The sequence below is a fragment of the Gordionus sp. m RMFG-2023 genome, chromosome 3, assembly GCF_954871325.1.
Source record: "Gordionus sp. m RMFG-2023 chromosome 3, tfGorSpeb1-WG-v2, whole genome shotgun sequence".
Lineage (NCBI taxonomy): Eukaryota > Metazoa > Nematomorpha > Gordioida > Chordodea > Parachordodidae > Gordionus > Gordionus sp. m RMFG-2023.
This window is the reverse complement of record NC_088777.1, coordinates 46,952,214-46,977,230: the sequence shown is the minus strand read 5'-3', so window position 1 is coordinate 46,977,230 and position 25,017 is coordinate 46,952,214. Positions and strand designations below refer to the sequence as shown.

The 25,017-nt window shown below is 26.0% G+C and overlaps 1 protein-coding gene across 1 annotated transcript in view; it reads right to left on the bottom strand.

Annotated features, from left to right (window-relative positions):
• Positions 1-852: 852 nt before the first annotated feature.
• Positions 853-25,017, bottom strand: part of LOC135926159 (cGMP-dependent protein kinase 1-like) — a 39,234-nt gene continuing 15,069 nt past the window's right edge. The window contains exons 5-16 of the mRNA XM_065461892.1: positions 22,124-22,201; positions 19,747-19,841; positions 19,492-19,563; positions 19,323-19,403; positions 9,738-9,825; positions 7,753-7,901; positions 7,079-7,168; positions 5,198-5,339; positions 3,526-3,689; positions 2,053-2,238; positions 1,630-1,696; positions 853-1,157 (exon numbers count right to left, since the gene is read on the bottom strand). Of these exons, the coding sequence (XP_065317964.1) occupies positions 1,059-1,157; positions 1,630-1,696; positions 2,053-2,238; positions 3,526-3,689; positions 5,198-5,339; positions 7,079-7,168; positions 7,753-7,901; positions 9,738-9,825; positions 19,323-19,403; positions 19,492-19,563; positions 19,747-19,841; positions 22,124-22,201 (1,311 nt within the window). The 3' untranslated portion in view covers positions 853-1,058. The remainder of the gene's footprint in view (positions 1,158-1,629; positions 1,697-2,052; positions 2,239-3,525; positions 3,690-5,197; positions 5,340-7,078; positions 7,169-7,752; positions 7,902-9,737; positions 9,826-19,322; positions 19,404-19,491; positions 19,564-19,746; positions 19,842-22,123; positions 22,202-25,017) is intronic.

Genomic DNA, 25,017 nt, shown 5'->3' with positions numbered 1-25,017 from the left:
ATACAACATTATTTAATATTTGGCTAAGTTCGATTTTTATTTCATATCTTTTAACTTTATATGCTACACTGATTTGGTATATAGTAATTTTTTTACAAAATTATATTTCCAATAAATCTAACTAGCATTAACTAATAAATTTTAAAAAATTATACAGATACCATATAAAATTTTGTATCAAATTCATTTAAAAAAAACATGAATAATTATCACCTTGCAAGATATGCCTAACCTTGGATTACTAGAAAGACATTAATAGTGTTATAGGTGAGCTATTAGAATAAAATGTTTTTAATTTGTATATATTATGAGTTAATCAAATGAGATTGGTAGCTAATCTACTTATACCATTCTGATATCAGAATGTGCTAATGTAGACAGTTTTATAATAAAATAAACAAAATACACTATATATTTTATATTACTGAGCAGAAAACTTCTTTATTCTATAATTACGTTATTTACTATTCAATTTTCTCCATTTAGATCTAAAAGAAAAATTATGAGCAATTAAGACACCTACAAAAAAATAACTTTTTTTTAAAAAAAACGAACTAATAGGGTGTCCTCGTTCAAATACTTTTTAGACTTTACTAAAAACCAATGGTTCGCAGTTTAAAAAAAAATCATAAATACTCAAAGTTATAACTTTTTACAATTATACTTAAAATGACTAGGTAACAGTTATTCTCAGATCTAAAAGCCCCTCCCCCTTATCCCAACCCATTTGGAAAAGTTTTTCTTATATTCAAATTATCTTTTATTAGTTATTGTTTTTTATATATTGAATAGTAATAAATATTATAATAATTCTGTTTCATATAAAAAATTTCTAAAATATGATATATATATTTTTTTTAAAAATATAACTTATAAAATTTTTTTTTTTTAAAAAAAATTATTTGCGTGGAATAAAAATGGCGGAAAATACAGATTTTGGTGGAATAAAAATTATGAAAAATATTTCATATTTTGGTGGAATTAAAATGGCGGAAAATATAAAAAAAATGGAGACATTAACAATTGGTTATAATTGGTTGTTCGTTTAATTTTTTTCTTCAAAAATTTATATCCCAACCACTTATGTCATCTTCTGGTTCTTGAAAATCATCGTTTGGGAATTCGTCGAAATTTGAAACATCATATAGCGAGTTAATCTAAATTTATATTTTTTTAAAATAAATTATTAATTAATTAAAAAAATAGGTAGTAAAATATCTTATCAGCCAAGATTTAATAAAATAAGCAACCAATATAAAGAATCCATTCTCTATAAAAAGAGTAATATTTTTTCAGGATTATTCAGTATTCGGGGGTTCAAAAATCTGAAATTATTTGCCTCGACATTGCGAACATTGATCAAATTCTAGATAACCACTCAAATTAATGGTATTTTAGAAAGGGAGGTCGGATTCTTCGGTTACTATTGAATTTCCGGCAAAAAGAGAATTAAGAATTCTTGAACCCATAATCGGGGGTTCAGAAATCTGGAAAGGTGATAACTTTAATGGAGCATGATAAATTTTTTTAAATTTTATTAGATTTAAGCGCAGCTGTATAATCATTTAAAATGATAGTTATAAATATTTATAGTTTAAAAAAAAATAAATAAATGAATGAATGATTAACATTTATCGAGATTGGTGGTCGTAGCGTCCGATTTTGTAGGCCTTCCCAATCGAATCCTTCATACCACCTAGAAGCAATTTATAGTAATATAATTCGCAACTTTTTTTAACATTAATATTAAGATAAAAAATTGTTTTAAGATAAAATAGTATTATATACACAATGACAATAGATTATGGTAACATTTTCCAGGCGCCAATTTCTTATTATTAAAATATCTATATGACGATGGTAAGTTATAGCTGGATAGTAGCTTAAAATATTTTTTTCTAGCTGGCTAAAAATATGTTAAAACGGCTAAAAACTGAACTAAAATTGATAATATTTTATATGAAAAAAAATTATATATATATAAATTCAAATTTGTATCTGCAGATTTTGTATTAAATATATAGACATAAAATAAATTTATGATTTCAAAACTTGTGTTTCTGAATGTCCTTTATTCCTTTCTTTAAGTAACCCAATCTTTCTGCAGGATTTTCCCGGCAAAATTTTTTGATAATATTGATAGCGTTGCGGGAAACTGATTTGGGGAAATCTACGGCTTCGATACCTTTGAGTATACTGTTATAAGTTTTCATGGGGTCATAGAAGGAAAATGGTGGTCTTGAAAAAATAAATAAATAAGGATTTAATACTAAGATTTAAAATTTTTATTCATCTAACTAATTCATTTAAATATAATTTACTAATTTTATCGTAAAGTTGGCCGAATCAAGGTGAACACATTATAAAACGCATGTCAAATAATATTTAGGTTACAAAACAGGAAAATCTTATGTCAAAATAGAGTATTTAAAAATACCGAACAAAAAAGGGTGTCTTAACTTCTTTCAAAAATTAATATTGCTACCACGTAGCCTCGAAGGGGGAGTGTAGCTTATATGCTTTAAAAGCGGGTCGGCCACTTCGCGGATGGATCTAAATTCTAAATCCTAATAAGTCATAAAGGATATAGATTTAGTTTGGGAATTCGATTTCTCTCTCCCTCCTAATTGCTGAATAGCCAGAAAAATATTTTAAATATTTTAATATAAATTTCGAGGTTCGTTACAAAATATGGTTCCCCTTTTTTCTCTTTAGAACACTTATATTTAAATACAGAGTTCGAAAAAAAAAATCTTCAAAGATTTTTTTGAATAGATTTTTGATCATATTTTACCTAAAAATTCTAAATTTTTTTATAAGTTAAATCTTTTATAAATTTTCATGATAAAATAAATCTTTCAAGTTGTAATCAAATTTTTTTTAAAAAATCTTTTAAAGTTCCTGCTTTAAGTTTATGCTTTTATAGATTATTCCAGGACATCTTATATTATATGAGAAATTATTTATGTGGATATATTAATTAGATATTTTTTAAACTTATATAAAATATGAAATCAAACCATGAATATAGGGGAAATTCTTATGTTATTATAAAAAAACAATGATTCTTTCTATATAAAAAATTCATAATCCCATTTTGACAATTATTTGTTATTTCCGTAACCATAATTATTCTATTTTTTTTTCATAAGTCACTTAAAAAACCTGGTATATTATATTATATACATAAATGTATAAAGTATTTATGATTACCTCTCTTTCCTTTTTTGAGCCAATTTGGGGGGATGTGATTCATTATTTTTATATATAAATAGTTTGTGGATCAGTGTGAAAGTTGATAGTGCCGAAAAAATTTGGACATACACTTAAAAGGGTTGATATGAAATATCTCGTATTAGATCCCCCCCCCCTCCCACTTATTCTGATATTCAGATAGTCAGATTCTTAATGTTATCCATAACCATTTTAAAAATAAAATTGGCATATTTTTTTTTAAATGCAAATAAATTAATTATATAAATCTAGTTAAAATAGAATAAATTAAATAGATTAGTCTTCTGTTACCTTCCTACTAAGAGTTCAAAGATGAGTATTCCCAAGGACCAGAAATCGGCAGAAAAATCGTGTCCCTTGTTCAATATTATTTCCGGTGCAACATATTCCGATGTCCCGCAAAATGTCCAAGTTTTCCTCCCGAACCCAATTTTTTTGGCAAATCCAAAATCAACCTTAATTTTTTATTTTGTAAAAAAAAGGATGATATTGTCTCTGAAATATAAATTTGCTCGAATCTCGAATTTTACTCATTTTTTTAAATTTAACCCGATATCAGGGAAATTTGAAAAATAAATTTTTTTTCTGCCAATTGATTCGATTATTATTTTGTCGACGATCTAATTTCGATCCAAAAATAATGGGGAAAAAAGAGAAAAAGTTCCAAAAAACAAGATGTTTTTAGGATTCTGAATTATTTTTGTTTTATAAAAGAAGGTGTATAATCCTGCATTCACAGTAATCGTAAATTCGCGGTTAAGTATATAAAAATGCTCAAAAATACAGCATATTTTGTATAATTCGCTGCGAATTCGCGCTAATTTATCGAATGAGAGTTAAGAAATAAAAAATTAAATCAAAATTTTAGTGTTTTTCTTATAAAATTAAATTATTTTTACACGAGGATTGGTTCAATTTGTTTTATTAGTTTATAATAGCTATAAGTAATAATTTGATTATAAACTCGATCACGACATTTGCGCAAACAACCAAAAAAAGAGATAAAATTTATTAACGATTAAATTTCTAATAAAATATATATATATATTAAGTCACATATTGGTCATAAAATTTTTATCTTTTTAACAAAACTCTCTTTTTATTATCTAAAAAAATATTTGGTTACTTTTTAGGTAAATTTTTTTTTTATCGAATTGGTAAAAGTTTTTAGATATTAATGATGACATCAATTTGAAAAAGATAAAATCCCTTTAAAATGTTTATATATATATGATTTATATTTAAGAGAGAAAGAAAAATATATAGAGTTGATTCAGTAAAAAATATCGTCATAGTTAGTTAATCTCCAAGGGAACACGAGATTTACTATATATTAACTATATCCGATTATAAGATAGGTTTATCTCTCTTAATTTGCACTCTTTCGATTATTTTTTTGTACCACAAATAATGTAAAAAATATTGCACTTTTGAGTAACTTAAAAATAGAGAAATTTGTTTTAAAAAAAAATTAAAATATAAATATAAATTTTTCAAAATAAAATTTAGCATGATAAGTAAATTGCATTATAATGAGATAAGCAGAGTAAATCTAAATTTAACCGGGCAATCGTAATCAGGTTATATTATGTAAAATGTATAATTATAAAATGGTCTGAAATTCATAGGGTAAGTATTTTACATATTCTTAGAATATAGTAAATGGCTCGATAAATAATATTATGTAAGTCTCTATATTTTGTTAATAGATGTACAAACCTCTCTATTAGCGATGAGCCAGATCATCTCTAGACTTAAAAATCAAGGCGTTTAACAACATCAAAAATGTGCAATAACAAAATTTTTAAAAAATTTATAAAATGTCTGATTTTGCTGGAGAAATATTCCAAGATCACGTTTACATGTACCCCATAAATTTTAGACAATTTTATAAAGTATATTACACATATTGACTGTTTACGCATATTCCCGGTGGAGATATATAATATATTCATATTTAAACTATTTTAGCGTATCCGCTCTCGTCTAACAATATGTTTTCCGGTTTCAAATCTCTATAAATGATGCCCCTGGAATGTAAGTAATCCAAAGCTTCCACCACACATGCCGTGTAAAATCGGGCCGTCACATCGTCGAAACAATTCCTAAAGCAAATATAGTGAGTTTATTTTATTTTTTTTTATAATTGATAATTTAGATATTTACGGTAGTAAAACATTGAAATATAATAAAATATAATAATTTATTAAAGAATTAATTTTTATAGACACAGAAATTATTATAAAGTACTTACCCTGCATGCACATTTGGCGAGAAATCGCGACGGAGTATTCAGAGTTGTTAAAAGATACTTTTTAAATGGATCTAGATACAGACACATCGTCTAAAAAAATATCTAGATACATATACAGATACCACATTTTTATATCTAGATACAGGATCTAGATACTTGCATCCAGATCCTTTAACAACTCTGCAAAATATGATATATATAATAATTTTATATCAATTTTTTGTAAATTAACCTCGAATTCTAATGAAGAAAAAAAACGAAAAGAAATTTAAAAAATTGTTTTTCTAAACATAAAAACGGGGGAAAAAAAACAGTAAAACAATTGACACCATTTTTAAAATCTTAATTTTTTGACAAAAATAAAAGTTAGTTTTTTTTTAAAATAACACAATTTAACCTAATGAACAAATTGTAAAGTCATGGGTGATATCGAAAAATTTGCAACGATAGATTATATTTAAGAATCGTAATAAGGAAAAATTGCAATAAACAAAGATTGTATTAGTAATTATAAAACCAAAAAAAACGGAAAAAAACAGTTTTGCAATCTGATATAACTACTGCATAATTTTTCGAAATATTTTGAGTTCTAAAAATTCATGCTCTATTCTTTAAACTTAAATTTAATTCGGATATTTAAAATACGGCTAGATTTAGGCAATTTTAAATCAAGGTTGTGAAACCACTTTTTTAAAAAAAGGGTTCGGTTTTGGATTGTGGTATCTGTGAACCACATTTCGGCAGGTGGGTTCAGGGTCCAGCAAAATAAAGACTTATAAAATTTAGTAAAAATATAAAAGAAACATCAGGTCTTTATAAACTTTATTTTACTATATTTAGGCCTTTAGAAATAATTTATCATTATGATTAGAATATAAACGAATTATCATGATATCTTCCAAAGTGAAAATTAAATATTGATTTTTTATGCCTAAATGCAACTTGCGATTTATAACGCTATTTTACCTTATTATGTTCTTTTCTTTGGACTTACTTTTAATTTAATAAATCAACAAACAAAAATAAATATTCCTAAAATTATAATCTATTAAAAAAAAATGTTATGAAATATGCTGGTAAAATTTTAAATTTTTACAAATGGAATTACTTTAAAATATGAATGAAAAGGATTCTACGAAAGATAATTTCCACCAAAAAATGTTTTTTATATTAATAATAAAAAGAATTATGTTACATGTTATAAATAATTTACATGTTTTTTCATATTTAATTTTATGATAGTTTTTTATATATTTTATCTTAATATAATTTTAACAATAAATAAAAATTTAATATTTAAAGAACAGTTATCGAACCCAGAACCCTAAATTTTAAAAAAGAGTTCGGGTTTAGGTTTAGTAAAATATTGAAGGGTTCTAAGGTTTATGGTTCACAGACCTGTTTTAAGTTAAGATTTTAGCCAAAATAAAATTATGTAAGCTCCGGGATTTTGTTAAGGGATTTCCAAACCTCTCTACCATCTATTAGAAATATCTCCAAACTTGTTCAATATTTTTTAGCTAAATTATGGGTTAGCCTTTTTAAAAATTCGAGCCTTTTAACTACATTAAATTTAATAATAAATCATACTTGTTTCTTAGTTTTGTCCACAATTCTCCACCCAGACACGAATCCATCAACATGTACAAATATTTATTATCCTTGAATGTCCTGTGCATTCTTTAAATATAATAACAAATATTTATATATTTTCTTTATTTTTATTTTTTTTACTATACCAAAAATTGAGCAATTCTTATCAGAATGTTCTATATGCTAACCGTAAAACATTTCGGAAGTTTAACTATAATACTATATAATTATGCATAGTAACGATTTTAAAATATAGATGTATATTTTAGTGCGATTATTAACTCAGGGCAGATAGATATCATTAAGGGAATAACATCACTTTTTTAAGGTTTTTGGAAACAAGGAAAACTGGTTTAAGCATGATCCTATTGAAATCAGACACTTTTTAGGCTGGGACCAAATTCATACACTTTTTTTATAAAAAAACACGGGATTTGGAAAAGAAGAAAATGATATTCAGTTAAAAAATCATAACATTTTCGACTTTTCCCTACCCCACCTAACAATACTAATTTTAAAAAAAATGGGTTTATAGGACCGGGCTTTATGGTTCCATCGCAGGTCTCTTGTTGAATTTCAGACCAATCCCATGTATAAAATAAAATAAATGACAGTTGACATCAATTCACGATAATACATAAAAATAATAAAAATAACTATGCCTTGATTACTTTACAATAAACGGGCATTGACTCTCTATCATAATTTGCTTTTCGGCGAATATGTGAGATTGCTGATGCGTTTCTACGATGTGCTTTTTCTTCATGATTTTCATGGCAAAATATTTGCAAGTCATTAAGGTGGGGTCCCACATTTCTACCTTATTTAATATTAATTTTTAAATTTACTTTAAAATTTGGGCCTCATATAAATTTAGGTGAGAAAATTGGTTCTATATCTTATTATAGCTGGGTAATTACTAAATATTTATCACTTTAAGCCAATTTCCAGCCCTCTAAAAAATCGAGGTTTTAGCCCAAATCACTTTGGCCTCAGGGGTTTTCTTAAAAATATAGTTGCACAAATTTGAAAGAAACTAATATATAATAAAACTCGCTTCTAAATTGTTTACAGATTTTCTTAAGCACACATCTCCTGTAGATTGAACTGAATTAGCCGACATTTAGCCAATTACCCAACTATGATACTTATACATCAGGTTAAATCTTATGAAAATGATGACCATAAATTAAGAGGGTTATTGATGCAACAAAAAAATGCTTTATTTAGACCCGAAGTTGCCCTGTATAGGATAGGACATATTGTATATTTTAATAGCGCCCTGCATTAAATTACATTATTTACTAAAGTCCATCTCCATCCGAGAAAAATAGAAATATGTCTCCGATCTCGAAAGCAAAAAAATTAAAGGAAATTATTGGACTGCTGAAAAAGCATACGATATTTTCAAACAAGGCGGGAAAATTTTAAAGCACCAAAATAAGAAACGATGAATAAAAATATTTTATTTTGTTAATTCTTGAAAATTATGTTTTATAAAAAAGAAATATATAATAAGAAAACAGTTAAAATTTTATCGAGGTCGGCGTTTGACCCTGAGGCGGGAAGGGAAAGAATGTCTGTCCCATTCGTACCGATCCTAACTCTGTCGGATCAGAACTAAAATGCGATCCCTGCAAGTTTATTACATATGAATTCCTCATTTAATAATACTATCGTTACATATGCCAGATGACCGTGAGTGTTAAAAAATATTTATTTGACAATTTATATGTAACCGTTCAAAAAAAAATTTAGATAAAAAAAGTATTATATTATTATCATTTAGTACAATATTTCGAACGCTATTATAAAAATCAAAAATAACAATTTAATTTTTTTAGCAAAAAAATGATATACGTAAACAATGACATTATACATACTTACCTAAACAAATGGTTTCATGAAAATGGAGGTGGGAGCATCGTTGATTAAAAATCAGTTAGTGGTTACACGCCATTTTGGTTTATTTAATTTTTTTAAAAAGAGTTTTTATGGATTTGTATCGATACATATAAATGAATGAATGGTCGGTCTAGACCATTATTATATGTTATTTAGTCTTTAAAAAAATTTATAAAATATTTGATTTGATATCCTTTTTTTAAAAAAAAATATAAATATAAAATAAAATTTTTTTTCCCCTTGATAAATTAAGGTATGCCGGGGGAAAGAATGAGCTTGGGGCTACTCAATTATTTTTTTCTTTTTCAATTATAGATGGAGAAGTAATTCATTTTGGACCATATATAGGATCCAGTTGTATAATTGGGAGTGTTCATTGTGGTGGGATTATTGATTATCATTCCATCACCAATCTCCAACAACATTTCCCAGGTTCTTTAAAATGTTAAATTAGGGAATATCTAGTTAATACTAAACCTAATATCATACAGTTTTCGATCTCCCCCTCCTACGTTTATCGTGGATAGTAGTGTTAAATCACATAATTTGGGCAAACTTTGACTCAGCCCTACTTTTAACCTTGAAAAAAAAATGGGCTGATATTCTAAATAGAGTCTGAAACTTATAGGATATTGAAAACAAAATTTTTAGGATAAAATCTTGAATAAATCGGTTTTGGGGTCGGACAAAGTTAGGCGACCTACCACCAATGAGGAAACTGATAAAAAAAGGTGTCAATCAATTATTATACCAGCTCGACTCTTCCGAATCCGCCTACGCCCATAGTGGCCACGCGCTTAAAGTTTTCGAGGGACAGATTCAAAAATTTTTCGTCGATTCTGTTTATTATTACATTAATTTAAAGAAATAAATAAATAATGAATTTATATACAGTTGAAATTCTTCCTCTTTAATAATATTAAAAAATGCATTTTATCTATAATCCATTTTTCTTATTTTTGTAAAAAATTTATATGACAAAATTTCCCTTTATACAATCCTTATGTGCTGAGGTGCAAATTGGTTTTAATAGTGCCTACCATTTGCATTTTTCATAAAATTTTTTATTAGTATGGTTGAGTCAAAATTTTAACTGTTTATAAAAATTTAAATGGTTTTCTTTTTTTAAAAAATTATATTATCGTTTAATCAATTTCTAAATGTTCCATTTTAAAAGATAAATTAATTATTTTTACAGAAATACAGGATATTTTGTGTACTTCCTGCGCGAATTCGCGCTAACTGTGAATTAAGGGTTGGAAGAAAGGTTTTGTCGGCCTTCTTGCACAAAAGAACACGGAGTTCTTAAAGTAGATCAACGTGCAAAATGAATTTAAAAAAAGTATTGAAAAAAATCTAATCAGTCTGAGTCTTTTAAAATGGTTTCTAACGACAAACGATAATTTGCTCAATTTGCAAGATACCATTTGTAATGCTTTTTTTTTGTATTTGGCAAACACAGAACGATCAATTAGCGCTTGCGCACTATGAGAATAATGCTCCACACAAATAAAACTACAATTGGGCAATTATATTAAATTGAATTTTTTAATTTAATTTTATAAATGATTGTTTAATTTTGTTTTTTGAACTCAGGTTTATACAAATAATAATAAAAATAGGGTCAGTACCCGGCGCCAATAAGTAGATTTTTTGAGGGAAGTAAGAAATTGATTTTTACTCTATGCTGAAGTTAAGTAAAAATAGTCGTTCAAGATATTTTGCGATGATATGTGGTTTAAAATCACAAATTTTTCTTTAAAAAATAATAACTTCATCGAAAAATATAGTTTGCGAATTTCGGAAAAATTTCTGTTTCGCAAAAAAAAATATAAAATTAAATATATATTATGTTCAAAACAAATGTATTATTGGAGATTGATATTTTAAAAAATTTAAATTCTAACTTAATAACATGATAATTTTAAGGGTTAAAGTAACGCCATTCAGAAATTATAATTAAGCTGATCCTTTGTCTTATGGAAATTTAAATTTATAACAAAAAATTAACTAATTATCCTTGTCAAAAATAAATAAATATTCAATAGGGATTTATAACAGATAGTTGATTGTACCTCCCCACTCCACTCTACCCCACCTGATATTGAACAGATGAATTATTTTTTTTGATCCTAAAAAATATTTTAAGGATATTACTAACCAAGAAATTTTTATTGTTTAATTTAAAATTAAAATTAGCATATTCACCAAAAAAATAAAATAAAATAAATAATACAAAAGCAAACTAAAACCAACCAATTTTATTTATTGGAAGAAAAGATATAAACAGGGATGCGAACCCGACAAAATTTTAGACCGGGTTCGGTTCGGGTTCGGTTCGGGGTATAAAAAAAAAGGTGGGTTCGGTTCGGGTTCGGTTCAGGGAAATATTTTTGAACCCGGGTTTGGTTCGGGTTCGGTTCGGGTTCAAGAATTTTTGAGTTGATAAAAAAAATTCTATATTTAAATCATAATAAAAAACTAGACATAAATTTGATATAAAAAATAAATTTTTTATTTTATTTATAGGCAAATATAGTTAAAAATACAAAGCATATAGTCATGTATCAATTTTAAAAATTTTATTTAGACGTATTAGCATAATATCTTCCAAGAGTTGTTCACTCATCCTCGATCTATGTGGTGAAAGAATGAATTTCAAATGTGAAAAAGATCTTTCAACGCTAACCTATGTTAAATGTATTTATATGTGAAAATATGAAAAATTAACTTGGGTTGCAGGAACAGCAAATAAGATTTTAGATAAAATATATAATTCAGGGTGTTCCAGCTTAGCAGACTCCCAAAAATGCAAAATATTTTCCTTCTTATCTAATCTTATATAATCGCTAAATCTAGTAAATATTGTTCCAATACTTTTCTCAGCAATCGTTGGCCCTCTTTTAAGTATTTTCTCCTGCCTTTCTTTAAGTTGTATCAATTTCTCTAAATCATCTTCTTGTTCAATAACTTCATCGGAACTAATATCATCAGATAAAATTGGCGTTGTTAAGCTTTTAATTCGTCTCCATAAATTGACAAGATGTTTTTTCGCACAAATCTTTTATATTTAAATATTTCATAAAATAACAATTTTAATATAAATCTAAAATAATTAATTTACTAAGCTTTTAATTAACCTTGTATCTTAGGCCCAGGTATATGGCAGCTAAGAGAATTTCGTTCTTTATAAACCTTTCTTCTCTGTTCTTAAGACAAGAATATAGTAATTGAGCAAAATGGTTTGGATTTTTTTCCAGTTCGATGCAGCATCTTAACCATGCTGCATAAAAATCTGTCAGTGTTAACTGTTCAGATTGGAATTGTTTGGTTGCGATTTTTAGCGGTTTTAAAATTCGAACAATCGTTATTATCTCTTTCCAATCTTCAGTCAATAAATAATCAGATTGCTCTGTAAAAAAATCTTCGATATTGGGTTTTAGTAAAATCAGCCTTTCTAACATATCATGGGTTGAATGCCATCTGTGGCAATCTAACACAGGCTTAGGGAGTTTCATATTTTTTAATAACTTTTGGTAAGTGGGATGTCTTAATTTTAAATTTAGGCTCCTAGCTTTTGCAATGGTTTCCACAATAGGTGATAATTTTATAGCATCTTGAAGTGCCAGCTGAAGTGTGTGCACACCGTACACTATAAATCGGATAGGATATAATAGTTGATAAAAAAGTATTTTGTATATCATCAATATCATATTTATATACATTTACATCCATATTTTCCTCATCTGCTGATTCACTCCTTATATCATAATCAGTTTCAGGTTGCAGGAGCTTTATAGCTCATAAAAAATTACAACCATTATCAGAAGTAATTGTGTATATTTGTTGAATATTAATTTTAAATTTTAGTAAAGTTTTTAATATATTCTCTTTTATATATTCTCCTGTACATCTCTCTTTCAGCTCTACAATTCCAAGAGTCCTCAAATTTATAATGGACTTTGATATAAATTGAATATTTACACCAAGAATTGACCTATCTAGTCGTTGAACTGCATCAACTTTTAAACTTATTAATTTTCCTTCTACCTCTCTCGATATTTTGTCTCTAATTGATTGGGCTGTTTTATTAATAGTTCTGGATAAATTTTCTTTGTTTATAACTAAATTGAACCCAGATAGGAGTGGATTTATAATTCTTTGAAATCCCGAATCTTCAATAATTGATAAAGGCCGGCCATTTACAGTAACAAGTTCTAGTATAGAACTCATCAAATCATTAGATGATATATTTATACTTATATGCTTTTTTGGAAAAAAGGTTTCTATATTAATTTTAGGTTTTTTTGCCAATAACAATTCCTGATATTTGGTTTTTTCATTTAAATAATTTAAATATTCATTGTTGTGATTTCTTTCCTGGTGTCTTTCTAAATTTGACAAGTGATTACCAGACATTTTTACTTTGCAATATGAACATATTGATTTTTTTTTCTATTGTATTAAGGGTAAAATGCTTATCAAATATGACTTTATCTTTAATCTTAAATCTATAAAAAGAGAACAATTTTTTTAAATAGCAATGATTTCAGAATTAAAAAAGAGATATTTATAAATTTAATTTCATTTATAATATGCACTTCATTAATATTTTGTAAAAATTAAACTGAACCAAAAATAAATGATTAGCATATATAAATTTTAAAATCATTTTAATAAGTTCACAAAAACTGCCCTACATTTAACAATTTTTAAGTTAGATGTTTAGAATTTTTTAAATTAACAATATAATAATTTTTACTTTGATTTGTTAACCATTTTCTTCTAATTAATAATCTTTAAGAATAATAAGATAGAAATTTAAAAATAAATGGCGTAAATTAATTCAATTGTTTAAAATTTTTTAACACTCCAATAGGAATCGAGAATAAATTTAAAAATGGCATAAATGAATTAAATTGTTTAAAATTTATTAAGACTTCATTTAATTGGAAATTTGAAAATATAATATTTGTATTTACATATATTAATATATGATTTTAAATAATACACTGAACCCGATTGAACCCGGGTTCAAATAAAATTCTTGGGTTCGGTTCGGGGTTTTGGAAATTTTATAAATGGGGTTCAGGTTCGGTTCGGGTTCAGAGTTTTTTTCTAAAAACCCGGGTTCACTTCTCCGGGTTCGGGTTCGGTTCGAATCCCTGGATATAAAAACCTAAAATGGTATTTGCAATTTATATTCTCAAATAAATAATAAATTAACGTGCAACCCATTATATTCTATATATTGGTTTCTTTTATAAAACATTAATCTTTCGAAAATCTTTTAGACGGCAGAAAACCTTCACTGACCTCCCCTGAGATTTCTTAAAAGATTTTATTTGGTATATTTTTACAAAAAAAAATTATATTGTATTAGGAGTTATTTTGCATGTGATTTTTTTTTAATAAAAACGAATTTGAAGTATCTGATAATCCTTAGAGAGTGGCTTCACTACGAAGGAACCGTGATTGTTAAAAGTTTAATTTGTACAAGTCCAAATGATATGAACTAGAGGTTCCCTCAAAATTCTTGGAATTTTATAATACATCAATATGGCAAGTAAATGAGGTATTCCGGTTTGCTTATTTATAATAGATCTGAGGAACTAGAGAAGCCCTGAAAAATTTTCGGAGCTTTCAAATACAATCTTAACAGCAAGAGGCACCCCACAACATCCACATCCTCGGGGCTGTAAAATTACAGCTTTTACAATAGAGCAGGCAACTTAGTTATTCAGTATGCTTACATCTAAGTAACTGGGAATCAACAAAGAAACCGCTTAAGATTCAAGGTTATTTTTTCAAAAAAAAAATAATCAAAAAATAACCTAGCAAAATATATTATAAATAAACCTAGATTTATATATGATATATAAATAATATACTGTTCAAAAATATGATCGATTTTTTTTGTACATGTTTTTAAAGGTAAATTTGAAACTAATTTATGTTCTATTTTCTCAAATGGAAAAAAATAAATGGAAAAAAATAACACAGATTTTTTTCCCAGCTATTTCTTACCTGCATTTTACGTATTTTAGATTAATTATTCGCCTTGCTATGACCATTTAAATATTTAATAATTTTTGCAAAATTTTTTAAGCCTCTTTTCCCCTCAAAATAACGAACGAATTGATAAATATATTTTTATCTTTGATATTATGATATATATATATTTTTTTACGAAGTTTCGATAAAATAAAAAAATAAAACAGGGATAATAACTTTTTGGAAATTGGCTTAGCATAAATTTTTTGGATTTAAATTTAAAATTATATTTTCATGAAATATTATAATATAAAAAAAAATGAATTAATTAATTTTGCTTCAATTTTATAAAAAAAAGCTTTTACCCTTATATATCAGTATCGGGCCTAATTTTTCAAGCATGACCCGACTTGAATTTGTCTGGCACGGTCCAATCTCAAACTATTTCCCCTAAAGCCCGACCCGAAATAGAAGTTATTTATCAGCCCGGCCCGAATTTATTTTAAATAAATAAAATTTTAAAATTTAGGCCCAATCAAACCCGGAATTATTTTTATAAATAGCCCGATCCGAAGTCGGTCGGGTATGAGCCCGATTAGTATATTTATTGTGGGATTTTATTGATTTGATATAAAATTATAAAAGAATATTTTATAAACTATGCCTTATCTAATAAATATATATTTTTTTTAAAAATTCTATTTTTATTGCTAGTGCAAATAATTACTCAAGATTAACACGAAAAAAAATGTATAATAGGTTAAAAATTACCCTTGAAAATAATCGTAGATAAACTAAACGATGTTATGAAGAAAATAAAAAATTTCCTTTTTTTAAAAAAAAAAATTTTTTTGGAAAAATCGGTCAAAATATAATTGTTTTATTATCATAATTATATTCAAGAATTCTGGTTAAAATCACGAAAAAATAATAAATGAATGCGTCGTTCAAGTTTAGAATTAAACCGTGCCTTTGAATACAAGCCCGATTTTTTTTTAAAAAACTTGAATTATAACATCTAGTATGGTTATGGGTCGATTTAAAAAAAACGGGCCGATTAAGATTATAGCCAAAATAATATTATGTAAGCCTTGAAGATTTATCAAATAGATGCCCCAAACCTTTATGCCAGCTATGAGCTAAATTTCCAGGCTTGCATAATATTATTTTGGTTATAACCTTAAAAATCGACTTGAATCGTGCTTTTTAACAACACTATAATGAAAACAAATTTATAATTTTTATTTTTTTTACATAGTATGATATAGGAATGGATTAAGGAAAACAATTTTGACTCCTTTTATACTGGACCAATCTGCCTCATATTTTTTGCGAGATTTTCTGAACTTCTGAATAATTAATCCTATACTCATAATCAATTCGTATAATAACTGGATTCTGGATTCCAAAATGAGAAATGAATTTCGCTTCCTTCGTGACGATTATGTCAGAGTTATCATTATAGGAAAAAAAAATTCTGGGAATTCTTTTAATGTTTATTATATTATTATTTAGTGTAAAAATGTTTATATATTTATATCTTATTTTCGTCTTTTGTAAAACATTTAATTTTTAATAAATATTTTAAAAGATCAAAAAAATATTTGATCTTAAAAGAAACTAAATTTTAAATAATGTATAAAAATTCAAAAAAATGATATTATATTATAAAATTAAAAAAAAAGAAATTTTTATAAGCTTATTTATTTTTTTAAAGTGTTAAATGAGTGATAAAACAAATTTTTTAAAAAATAAAATGTAATATATATTATAATTTAAATTATATTAAAATTTTTTTTTGGTTTTTTTTTCCAAAATTTTTAATTTAATAAAAACAAAATATTATAGGTAAATGTCAAATTACAAATTCTCAGAAAAATTAGCTTGCATAAGCTTATATTTTTGTTTTTATAGAAAATTATATTAAAAAAACATCAATAATTAGCTTAATTTGGTCGGAAAGGGAGATGTCCATTTTTTTTTATCATTTCAAAAAAGAATAAAATTATTTTTATTTTAAATTCATTATTTAGAAAATAAATATTTCCATATCGTTTTTGCATATTGGAATGCTTCAATTTTCATTTATTTATTTTTCAGAGTGCTTCGAAAGTCAAAATCGATAGTTAAATTATAATAATAATAAATAAAATATAATAAAGGTTGCGGCTTGAAAACTTTGAAAAAAAGAAGCTGATACAATCTAACTTATCTGAATTAAGACAATACAATCTAACTTTTTTGAATTACGACATTGCAATATTACAATAATCGAACATATCTACCCATTCCCAATTAGATAATGCCTTCCTTTTATAACTCTAATATATGTTATGTCTTCTATTACCAAATCTAGAGTCGGAAATTCTATTTAAAAATTGTTTTAGTTTTAATTTAAGGTCAAAAACTAGGACCTGGGAGAGGGGGGCTAATAACAAACAATTTTTATTATAAATATATGGATAAAATTAGGACCTTCATCCAGATGATGAGACTTGGCGTTAGCGATCTTTATTCGCACTTTAATGGGGATACTATGGAACTATCTCCCTTCTTGAAACGTAAAAATTAGGAAGGCCAATATAATAGAATGCATAAGAAATGAAATGGTAGGACTCGAAGCAAGATTATTACGAAATGATTTTAATGTTGTTATAATGAAATGGAGAGTAATTGGAATGATGGGTCTATAGTAGGTTCGTTATTGAAGTGGTAGGGATTAATGTGATGATATAATGGATTTTATACGATTTGATCTTAAAAATAGAATATTTTTCCCATAATGTATACATGAATTGATAGCTTTATGTTATGTATGAAACTTAATAAAAACTAAAGTTTCTTCAGTTAAAAGACCATAATCCTAAAGGGTTCAAAATGAAAATTTTTTTTAAAAACATTTTAATTATTTACTTTATTGATAATATAAATGCTTAAAATTTAAATAAAAAACTATTTTTATGTTTTTAATTAATAAATAATAATTTTGATCTACAGTATTTGATTATTGGGTGGGTATGCATTTCCGACAAAAACAGATTTTTAAATTTAAAATAACGCGCTCAATTAATGATTTAAAATACAAAAAATAAAAAAATAAAACAATACATATTTCTAGTGTTGTTGAAAGGCTCATTTTGAGCCGATTTTTAAAAACGGCTAACTCAATATTTTAGCAAGAAAAATATTGCCTAAGTCTTGAGATTTCACTAATAGACCTCCAAACCGTTGTTCCTTCTACAAACAAAGTCTTCAGGCTTGCGTAATATTATTCTAGATGAAATATTGAGTTAGCCTTTTTTAAAAATCAGCTCAAAACTGGTTTTTTAATAACACTATTTATTACTATCGCCTTACCTGTTTTATATAAAATATTTCTGTTATTTTTTATCCGATGTATAAATTAAATTATCTATAATATTGAGAACTCCAAGTATAACAAATAAAAGGAATTCTTAAAATATAGTATAGTATTTAGATATTTATCACTTCCAAACAGATTATACTAATTTATTATTTAATTTCAATTGGCCCATGTTGCAGAAGTTAAAATTGCTCGTGAAATATCACGAAATTTTTTTTTTTCATTTTTCTCAAAAAATGCAAAAATTGTTGTACGAGTAATACTGCATAGCGTTAAACGTTATTGATTTTCTATGTGTTTTAGCAAAATATTAGCTAGCGTTATAATTATATCCTTATATACAAAAAAAATTTGATGTTTTCGAATAGCGTCTTGGTCTAGTCGGTTCAGTATTCGGGTTCGAAACCAGAAAGGACCATGTTTTTTTTTCTAAAGCCAACTTGGTGGTTCCATCTTTGGAGGGATGATATATCGTAGGCCTAGAACTGGAGTACTTTGCTTGCGCAAATGTTGAAAATTAGAAAATAAACATTAAAGTTTAAAATAATATATAGGAAAAACTTATTGTAAAGTTAGAGCTATAACTTTGGCAAAAATTAATATTTTTTTAATAGTTTTTATTTTCATATATATTGGGAATAAATAAGCTATTATCCACTTCTAACTCAAAAATTTTAAAAATGTCGAGTGGAGCACTCCAATTCTAGACCGACGATATAGTAAATCGGACTCGAACACCGATTTCGTTAATACATATTTAAAAAAAATAAATAGGTCTTAATTGCATTTTAAATAAATTTTGGTCGTCGTTTTTGCAAGAGGGTTTAACGTCATATGTCATTATATGCAAAATATATACTGAATTTCGCTGGGAAAAACGAATTCGCACTTCTTTTTTTTTGCGAAAAAATAAATTAGATTTCACAACAATTTAATCCCTTGAAATATAAATTTTACACATATAAAAAAAAGACTTACAAATCTATGTGAGATCCGTAATTATCATAGTAATCTCTTTTAAGTGCGTCATCCAAATCCATTTTAAGCTGATTAAAAGCTCTGGTTAAAAAATAAAATAAAATATAAATAAAGAAAATTGTTAATAATAGAGAGAAAGAGAGAGAAAATATTTCAACTAAAATTTTACTCTCTATCTATAACCAAACAATCTACTCCCTCCGGTGATGATGCGATAATATTTGCTGTCCTCAAGTCTTCGCTGACAAATAAAAAAAATATGATTTGAAATTTCAAAAAGATAAACAAAAAAATAATAATAATTCCTAGAAACGAGTTATTAATTATTATTCATTAAAAAAATAAAATTAATATAACATTTCGTCCATTAATTAGTAAATAAATTAGTTACAAAAGTTTTATTAAAATAAAAAATTGTTAAAACCTTTTTAAGGCCCTTTCTCCGAAAAATTCCCCACTTCCTAATGTTCTGATAAATATCTCTTTCTGCTCAAACGGATCTATCAGTGTAACCTTAACCTGATAAAGTAATTAATAAAAAAAAAATGTAAATTAAAATTATCTTGATTTATAAAGAAAAATGTATTCTATTTCATAGTGAAGGCTTAATCATCCCCAAATTTATTAAATGCTCGTAAGGTTGCAAAAGTTAATTTCTTATCATTGAAAATTCTAGAGATTAGAAATCATACACCAAAATAAATTCCTTATCACATACTTACAAAAAAAATGTCTAAAGTAAAAATTATTAGTGAATCTAAATTTTTACTCTAAGAAGCTGAATGGTAGGCTGTCGGGAGAAAAGATATGAAACAAAAATAAGAATTTTCAGTTGGGTGTTAAATAAATCTATAAAGGAGTGTGCATGGAATAAAGGTATCTGGATAACCTTAAGGATCTCTTCAATTAAAGCTTAAATAAGAGTAAAGTGAAAAGAGGATGCCTTACCCCTCATTCATAGTTGACTCGAGTTCGCGGCGAATTATATAAATAAGCTCTATATTTCTAACTGTGAATGGGGGGTTAGTTTGGACTTGTAGAAAAAAGAGAGATAGAATAAATTGGAAGAAGTTATAAGGAAACAATGAAAAGGATGCTCAAATAAAAAAATAAATAAAAGGCTGTGATTGTTGAAGACTTATAGAGCCCTAGTTGACGTGAGCCGTCGGCTATATTATCGAAATTCGAGCTAGGATCTGCCTTAGTTAGCCGACGGCTCCGAGCCGTTTAACAACACTAACCTAGTAGACAACGGTGGCGATAGAAACGCAGAAGGGAGAGTAGGGTTCTGAAAAGATTAGAAAGGATTATTCAAAAATTTTCCTAATTTTTGATGATTTATTTTAAAAATAAAGCAATTTATAATAGCAATTTATAATAATTTCTTAAATTCTGTCCCACACATTGGATATTTTATTTTTCTTCGAATTTTTCGAATATGTTAGCCGATTAACTAAACTAAAATCTAAAGATAACTGATATAAGAAAGTGCAAATTAGCCAGCGCCGACTTATAGATAATTAGGGTCATAACTTGGTATCGCATGCCTTATTTTAAAATTGTAATGTATTCTCCTAATTAGGATTTCACTGCATAAAATTAGTTAGTCTTTCTCAGGTTATAAAATGTAAATTTATGACGCGCGCTATTGTAAGAGCAACATGAGAAGCCCTAGGATGGATTAATACCACTCTAGAAGATGAAAATAATTATAATGATATAAAAATTATTAATAAAAATATTGAATCAATTATCAGAATTAAAATTAATTTTTAAATTTGAAATGAATATGAGTCAATTCATCATTAAACTCTGTTGCTCTATACATATATGTCTGTCTTGGGGAACGAATGCCTAAAGAATTTAGATTCTCGAATGTCGTTTTAGAGTGCTTACTCGTTACTCGTTGTTGATTTAAAGAAATTTATTAAAATATGTAACAACCTTTAATCCTTGGATGAACAAGTTAAAATCTAAAATTGTTTATTTCTACTGCAAAAAAAACACTTTTTTCTAAATTTATATTTCAAATAATAATTTAAGAACCATATTTAGATAAATATTTTGTTATACATATAATCTATAACAATTATTCATTTATTCATTCAAAGAATGAAGGCTGCATATATATTTTTATGATTTTATTAAATAAATGACGACTAGTGGGCAGCTAAATTCTCATGATTTTTATAAAATGCCCAAAAAAATGGTGGGGAATTCCATTTTTTGAGATATTCCGTATCTCGTTATGATATAAAAGATTTTAAAATGTCCATTTAATATTTTAAGCGGAATTTAAAACCGGAACCAGAATACTAGAAACGGACTCTGATAACATTTTAAAATTTCTAAGAGAAGGTTCCAGAAACCGGTATTTAACAATAAGGCAAATAATTTATATATGTATTATATTATTTAAAATTTGGCATTAGGGGGATTTATATTATTTAAAATAATTATTTTGCTAGGTTGAAACCAAAACCTGGGATTCTCGGAACAGTAGCGGAATTTAAAAATCGGAAATATAACCAACTATTCGAAATTTTACAAATCAGAAATCTTTTTAGTCCAGGTTCTAACCTCTCATTTTATACTTGCTCAACAAATATTTAGCTATTTAGATCCAGATAATGACATGACGCAACAACTCAATAACTTAGATGTTCCAGCCTATTTCTTAATAAAATAGATACTTTGCTTAGAATCATAAATTAGGAAACCTAAATATAATCTTTTTTGTTACACATAAACGAACAATATAGTACAACTGAAAACGTCTAATGTTATAATTTATTCTTTACTTCTCCCCTGCTTATGATGAAAAATGTATCGCCCCGAGCTCCTTGGCGAATTATGTAAGTTCCTTGATCATAATGGGTCTAAAATGATAAAAAAAATTAGAATTTTAACATTTGGGTAAATTTTTTCATATTTTTAAAGTGTAAGAAGTTATAGTTGGACAATAGCCGATTTTTTTGGCTATAGCATGAGCCAATTTATTTTGGATAAGGTTACGTCTGAGCCGATATTTTTGGGCTAAGGCTAAGCTTAAGCCAATTTTGATAGGCTAAGGCTAAGCCGGAGCATATTTTGTTTGTCTAAGGCTATAAGTCATTTTTTATTATAATTTAATAATAATGTAATTCAGAAGGGTAAAAATTGACGATATTTTAAAACTTTTCTAATGAAAATAGGTATAAATGAATATTTTAAATGTAATTTCAATAAAAATATAAATATTAAATGTTCAATATAAACTTCCCTATCGTTAAAATAATTAAGAATTGTATATTTTACTGTTTTAATTATAATGAAATATATGGTGAAAATAGTCATCCTAAAGGTAAAGTACAAAAAAATATATTAAGTTATTAAAAAAATTTTTTTGCACTTTAATATGATACAATTATTCAGTTATAATATTAAAAAAAACCCACAGGGTTTTTTTGAAGTATAAGATTATTTACAAATACTTTGAAAAATATAATGATATTTTTTATAAATCAAAAAATTCTGCATCAATTAGTACTATATACCTGAATTAATAACATTGTCAAAATAAAACATTTAGAATATTATTTCACCTATTTTCAGTAAAAAAAAATAGAAAAGTTTTAAAATTACGAAGATGACAATTGTCACCCTTATGAATTTTATTATTAAATTTTCACAAAAACAGTTGTAAAATATTAATTTTAACATATTTTCTTTAAAAAAAATATTGGAAAGTTTTAAAATGTTGAATATGACAATTGTTCCCATTTACATTATCATTGAAGTTCCATTAAAACAGATTTATAATATTCATTTTTACCTATTTTCTTTTAAAATTGTAAAAGTTTTAAAAGATTATGATAATCAATCTTATGAATTTCATTATTATTAAATTTTCAGATGTAAAATATTCATTTTTACTTATTTCCATTATAAAATATTGGATAATTTTTTTTTGCAAATAACATTTTTATTATTATATTATTTAAATTGATTTGTCAAACAAAAAAATATTGTTTCAATTAATATGCTTAACGAAAACATTATTTATGTTAAAGTCTATTATTTTTATTTTCATAATTTTAATTTATTATTCAATCAAATACTTTTAATTAATTTTTTAAAATAGTGAAGGTCACGGTCCAGTCTTTGTTCCGGGCCGGTCCGTGACCCTCGAACCGGATCGGACCACGGTCCTTAAGAAAAGATCGATCCAGACCGTGGTCCAAAATAAAAAGACCGGTTTTAATTTGTTTTATCATTTTATTAAATATTATAAGAGTATTATATAAACAATATAAAATTAATTATGTAATATAATAATTAATACAAATATTTAATTTATATAAATGCTAATGTCTTTGTTTGTAGAACTGCCATGGAAGGAATAAGAAGAGGAACTTTAAATTTTTGTTCCTTATAATATTCTGCAAAATATCCACGGTTTTTAGGATGTTATTGGCATTATCTGTAGAGGCCAGTATATTCTCCTCCAATTGATATACATCAATTACTTCTTTTATAGCTAAGGATATTTCTTCAGAAGTATGAGGAAATGGGATATGATTTATATCAAGTAAAATATTTTTTAATGTAAAAGAAGAATCAATAGTGTGCAGTAATGACTATGAATGAAATATTATTTATACTGCTCCACATATCTGTGGTAAAGCTTATTAAAGAATTATTTTTATTTAAAATATCTTTTAAAGAATTTTTTAGTTTCTCAAAATTAACTGTATAAAAATTTTTAACTTTGTTTTTAGACCAAATTGTAGCAGTTGAGTTTAAATAATTGATTAAATTATGAAGACTTGAACTTTCATAAGTCTTCTACCCATTTTATTATTAATGGTTCATATGTTCAGTTTGAAATTTATCCAATGATATTTAAGAAAGTAATTTTGTGCTTGTGGAGCGCATATTAAAATTAGTAGATTGTGTTTTTGAGATATTTTCATTTTCATCATTAGAAGTATATATTTTATCAGATGTTTGCTTAAGGTACCTAATTATTTTATTAAGAATAAGGTTAAGTTATTTTGACAATGAATTATTCAGACAGTTTCTTAAGAAAAAATAGAACTATATAAATAATAACCAAAATATTTTAATAAAATAATACTGTATATTTTGATTATTGCTTAAAAAATTATAAATAATAATTTTGTTACTTGTTGCTGACGATACATTAAATTTGGTACTGCAGTGAACACATACTCTATGTTTTTTATTAGGACTATAAGTAAAATGTTTCTTGGACAAACTTATGGTTTTCATGTTGTAAAATATAAATTAACAAAATCTAAAATAACTCCTCTAGAAAAATATTATAAAATATGCAAAAAAATATATTAATTGAATAATAAAGCAAACTAAAATATTAATAAAAGACCGGTCCGGACCACAGTCTTCAAAAATAAGATTGGTGCGACAATCGGTCCGGTGTCGGTCTAAGACTAATAGGACTGGACCGTTGACCTTCACTACTTTAATACTATATATAGAGAGAGTAAGAGATATATATAATATATTATTATTACGATTTGAAATAAACTATCTATGATTTTGTTAAACTGTCTATGTATAAGTTAAAAAAAATGAAACTAAGTAAACATCCTTTAAAGTTTTTAAAACCACTAATATGACGATGGTCACCCTTAATAATTACATATTATTGAATTTACATTAAAACAGATAT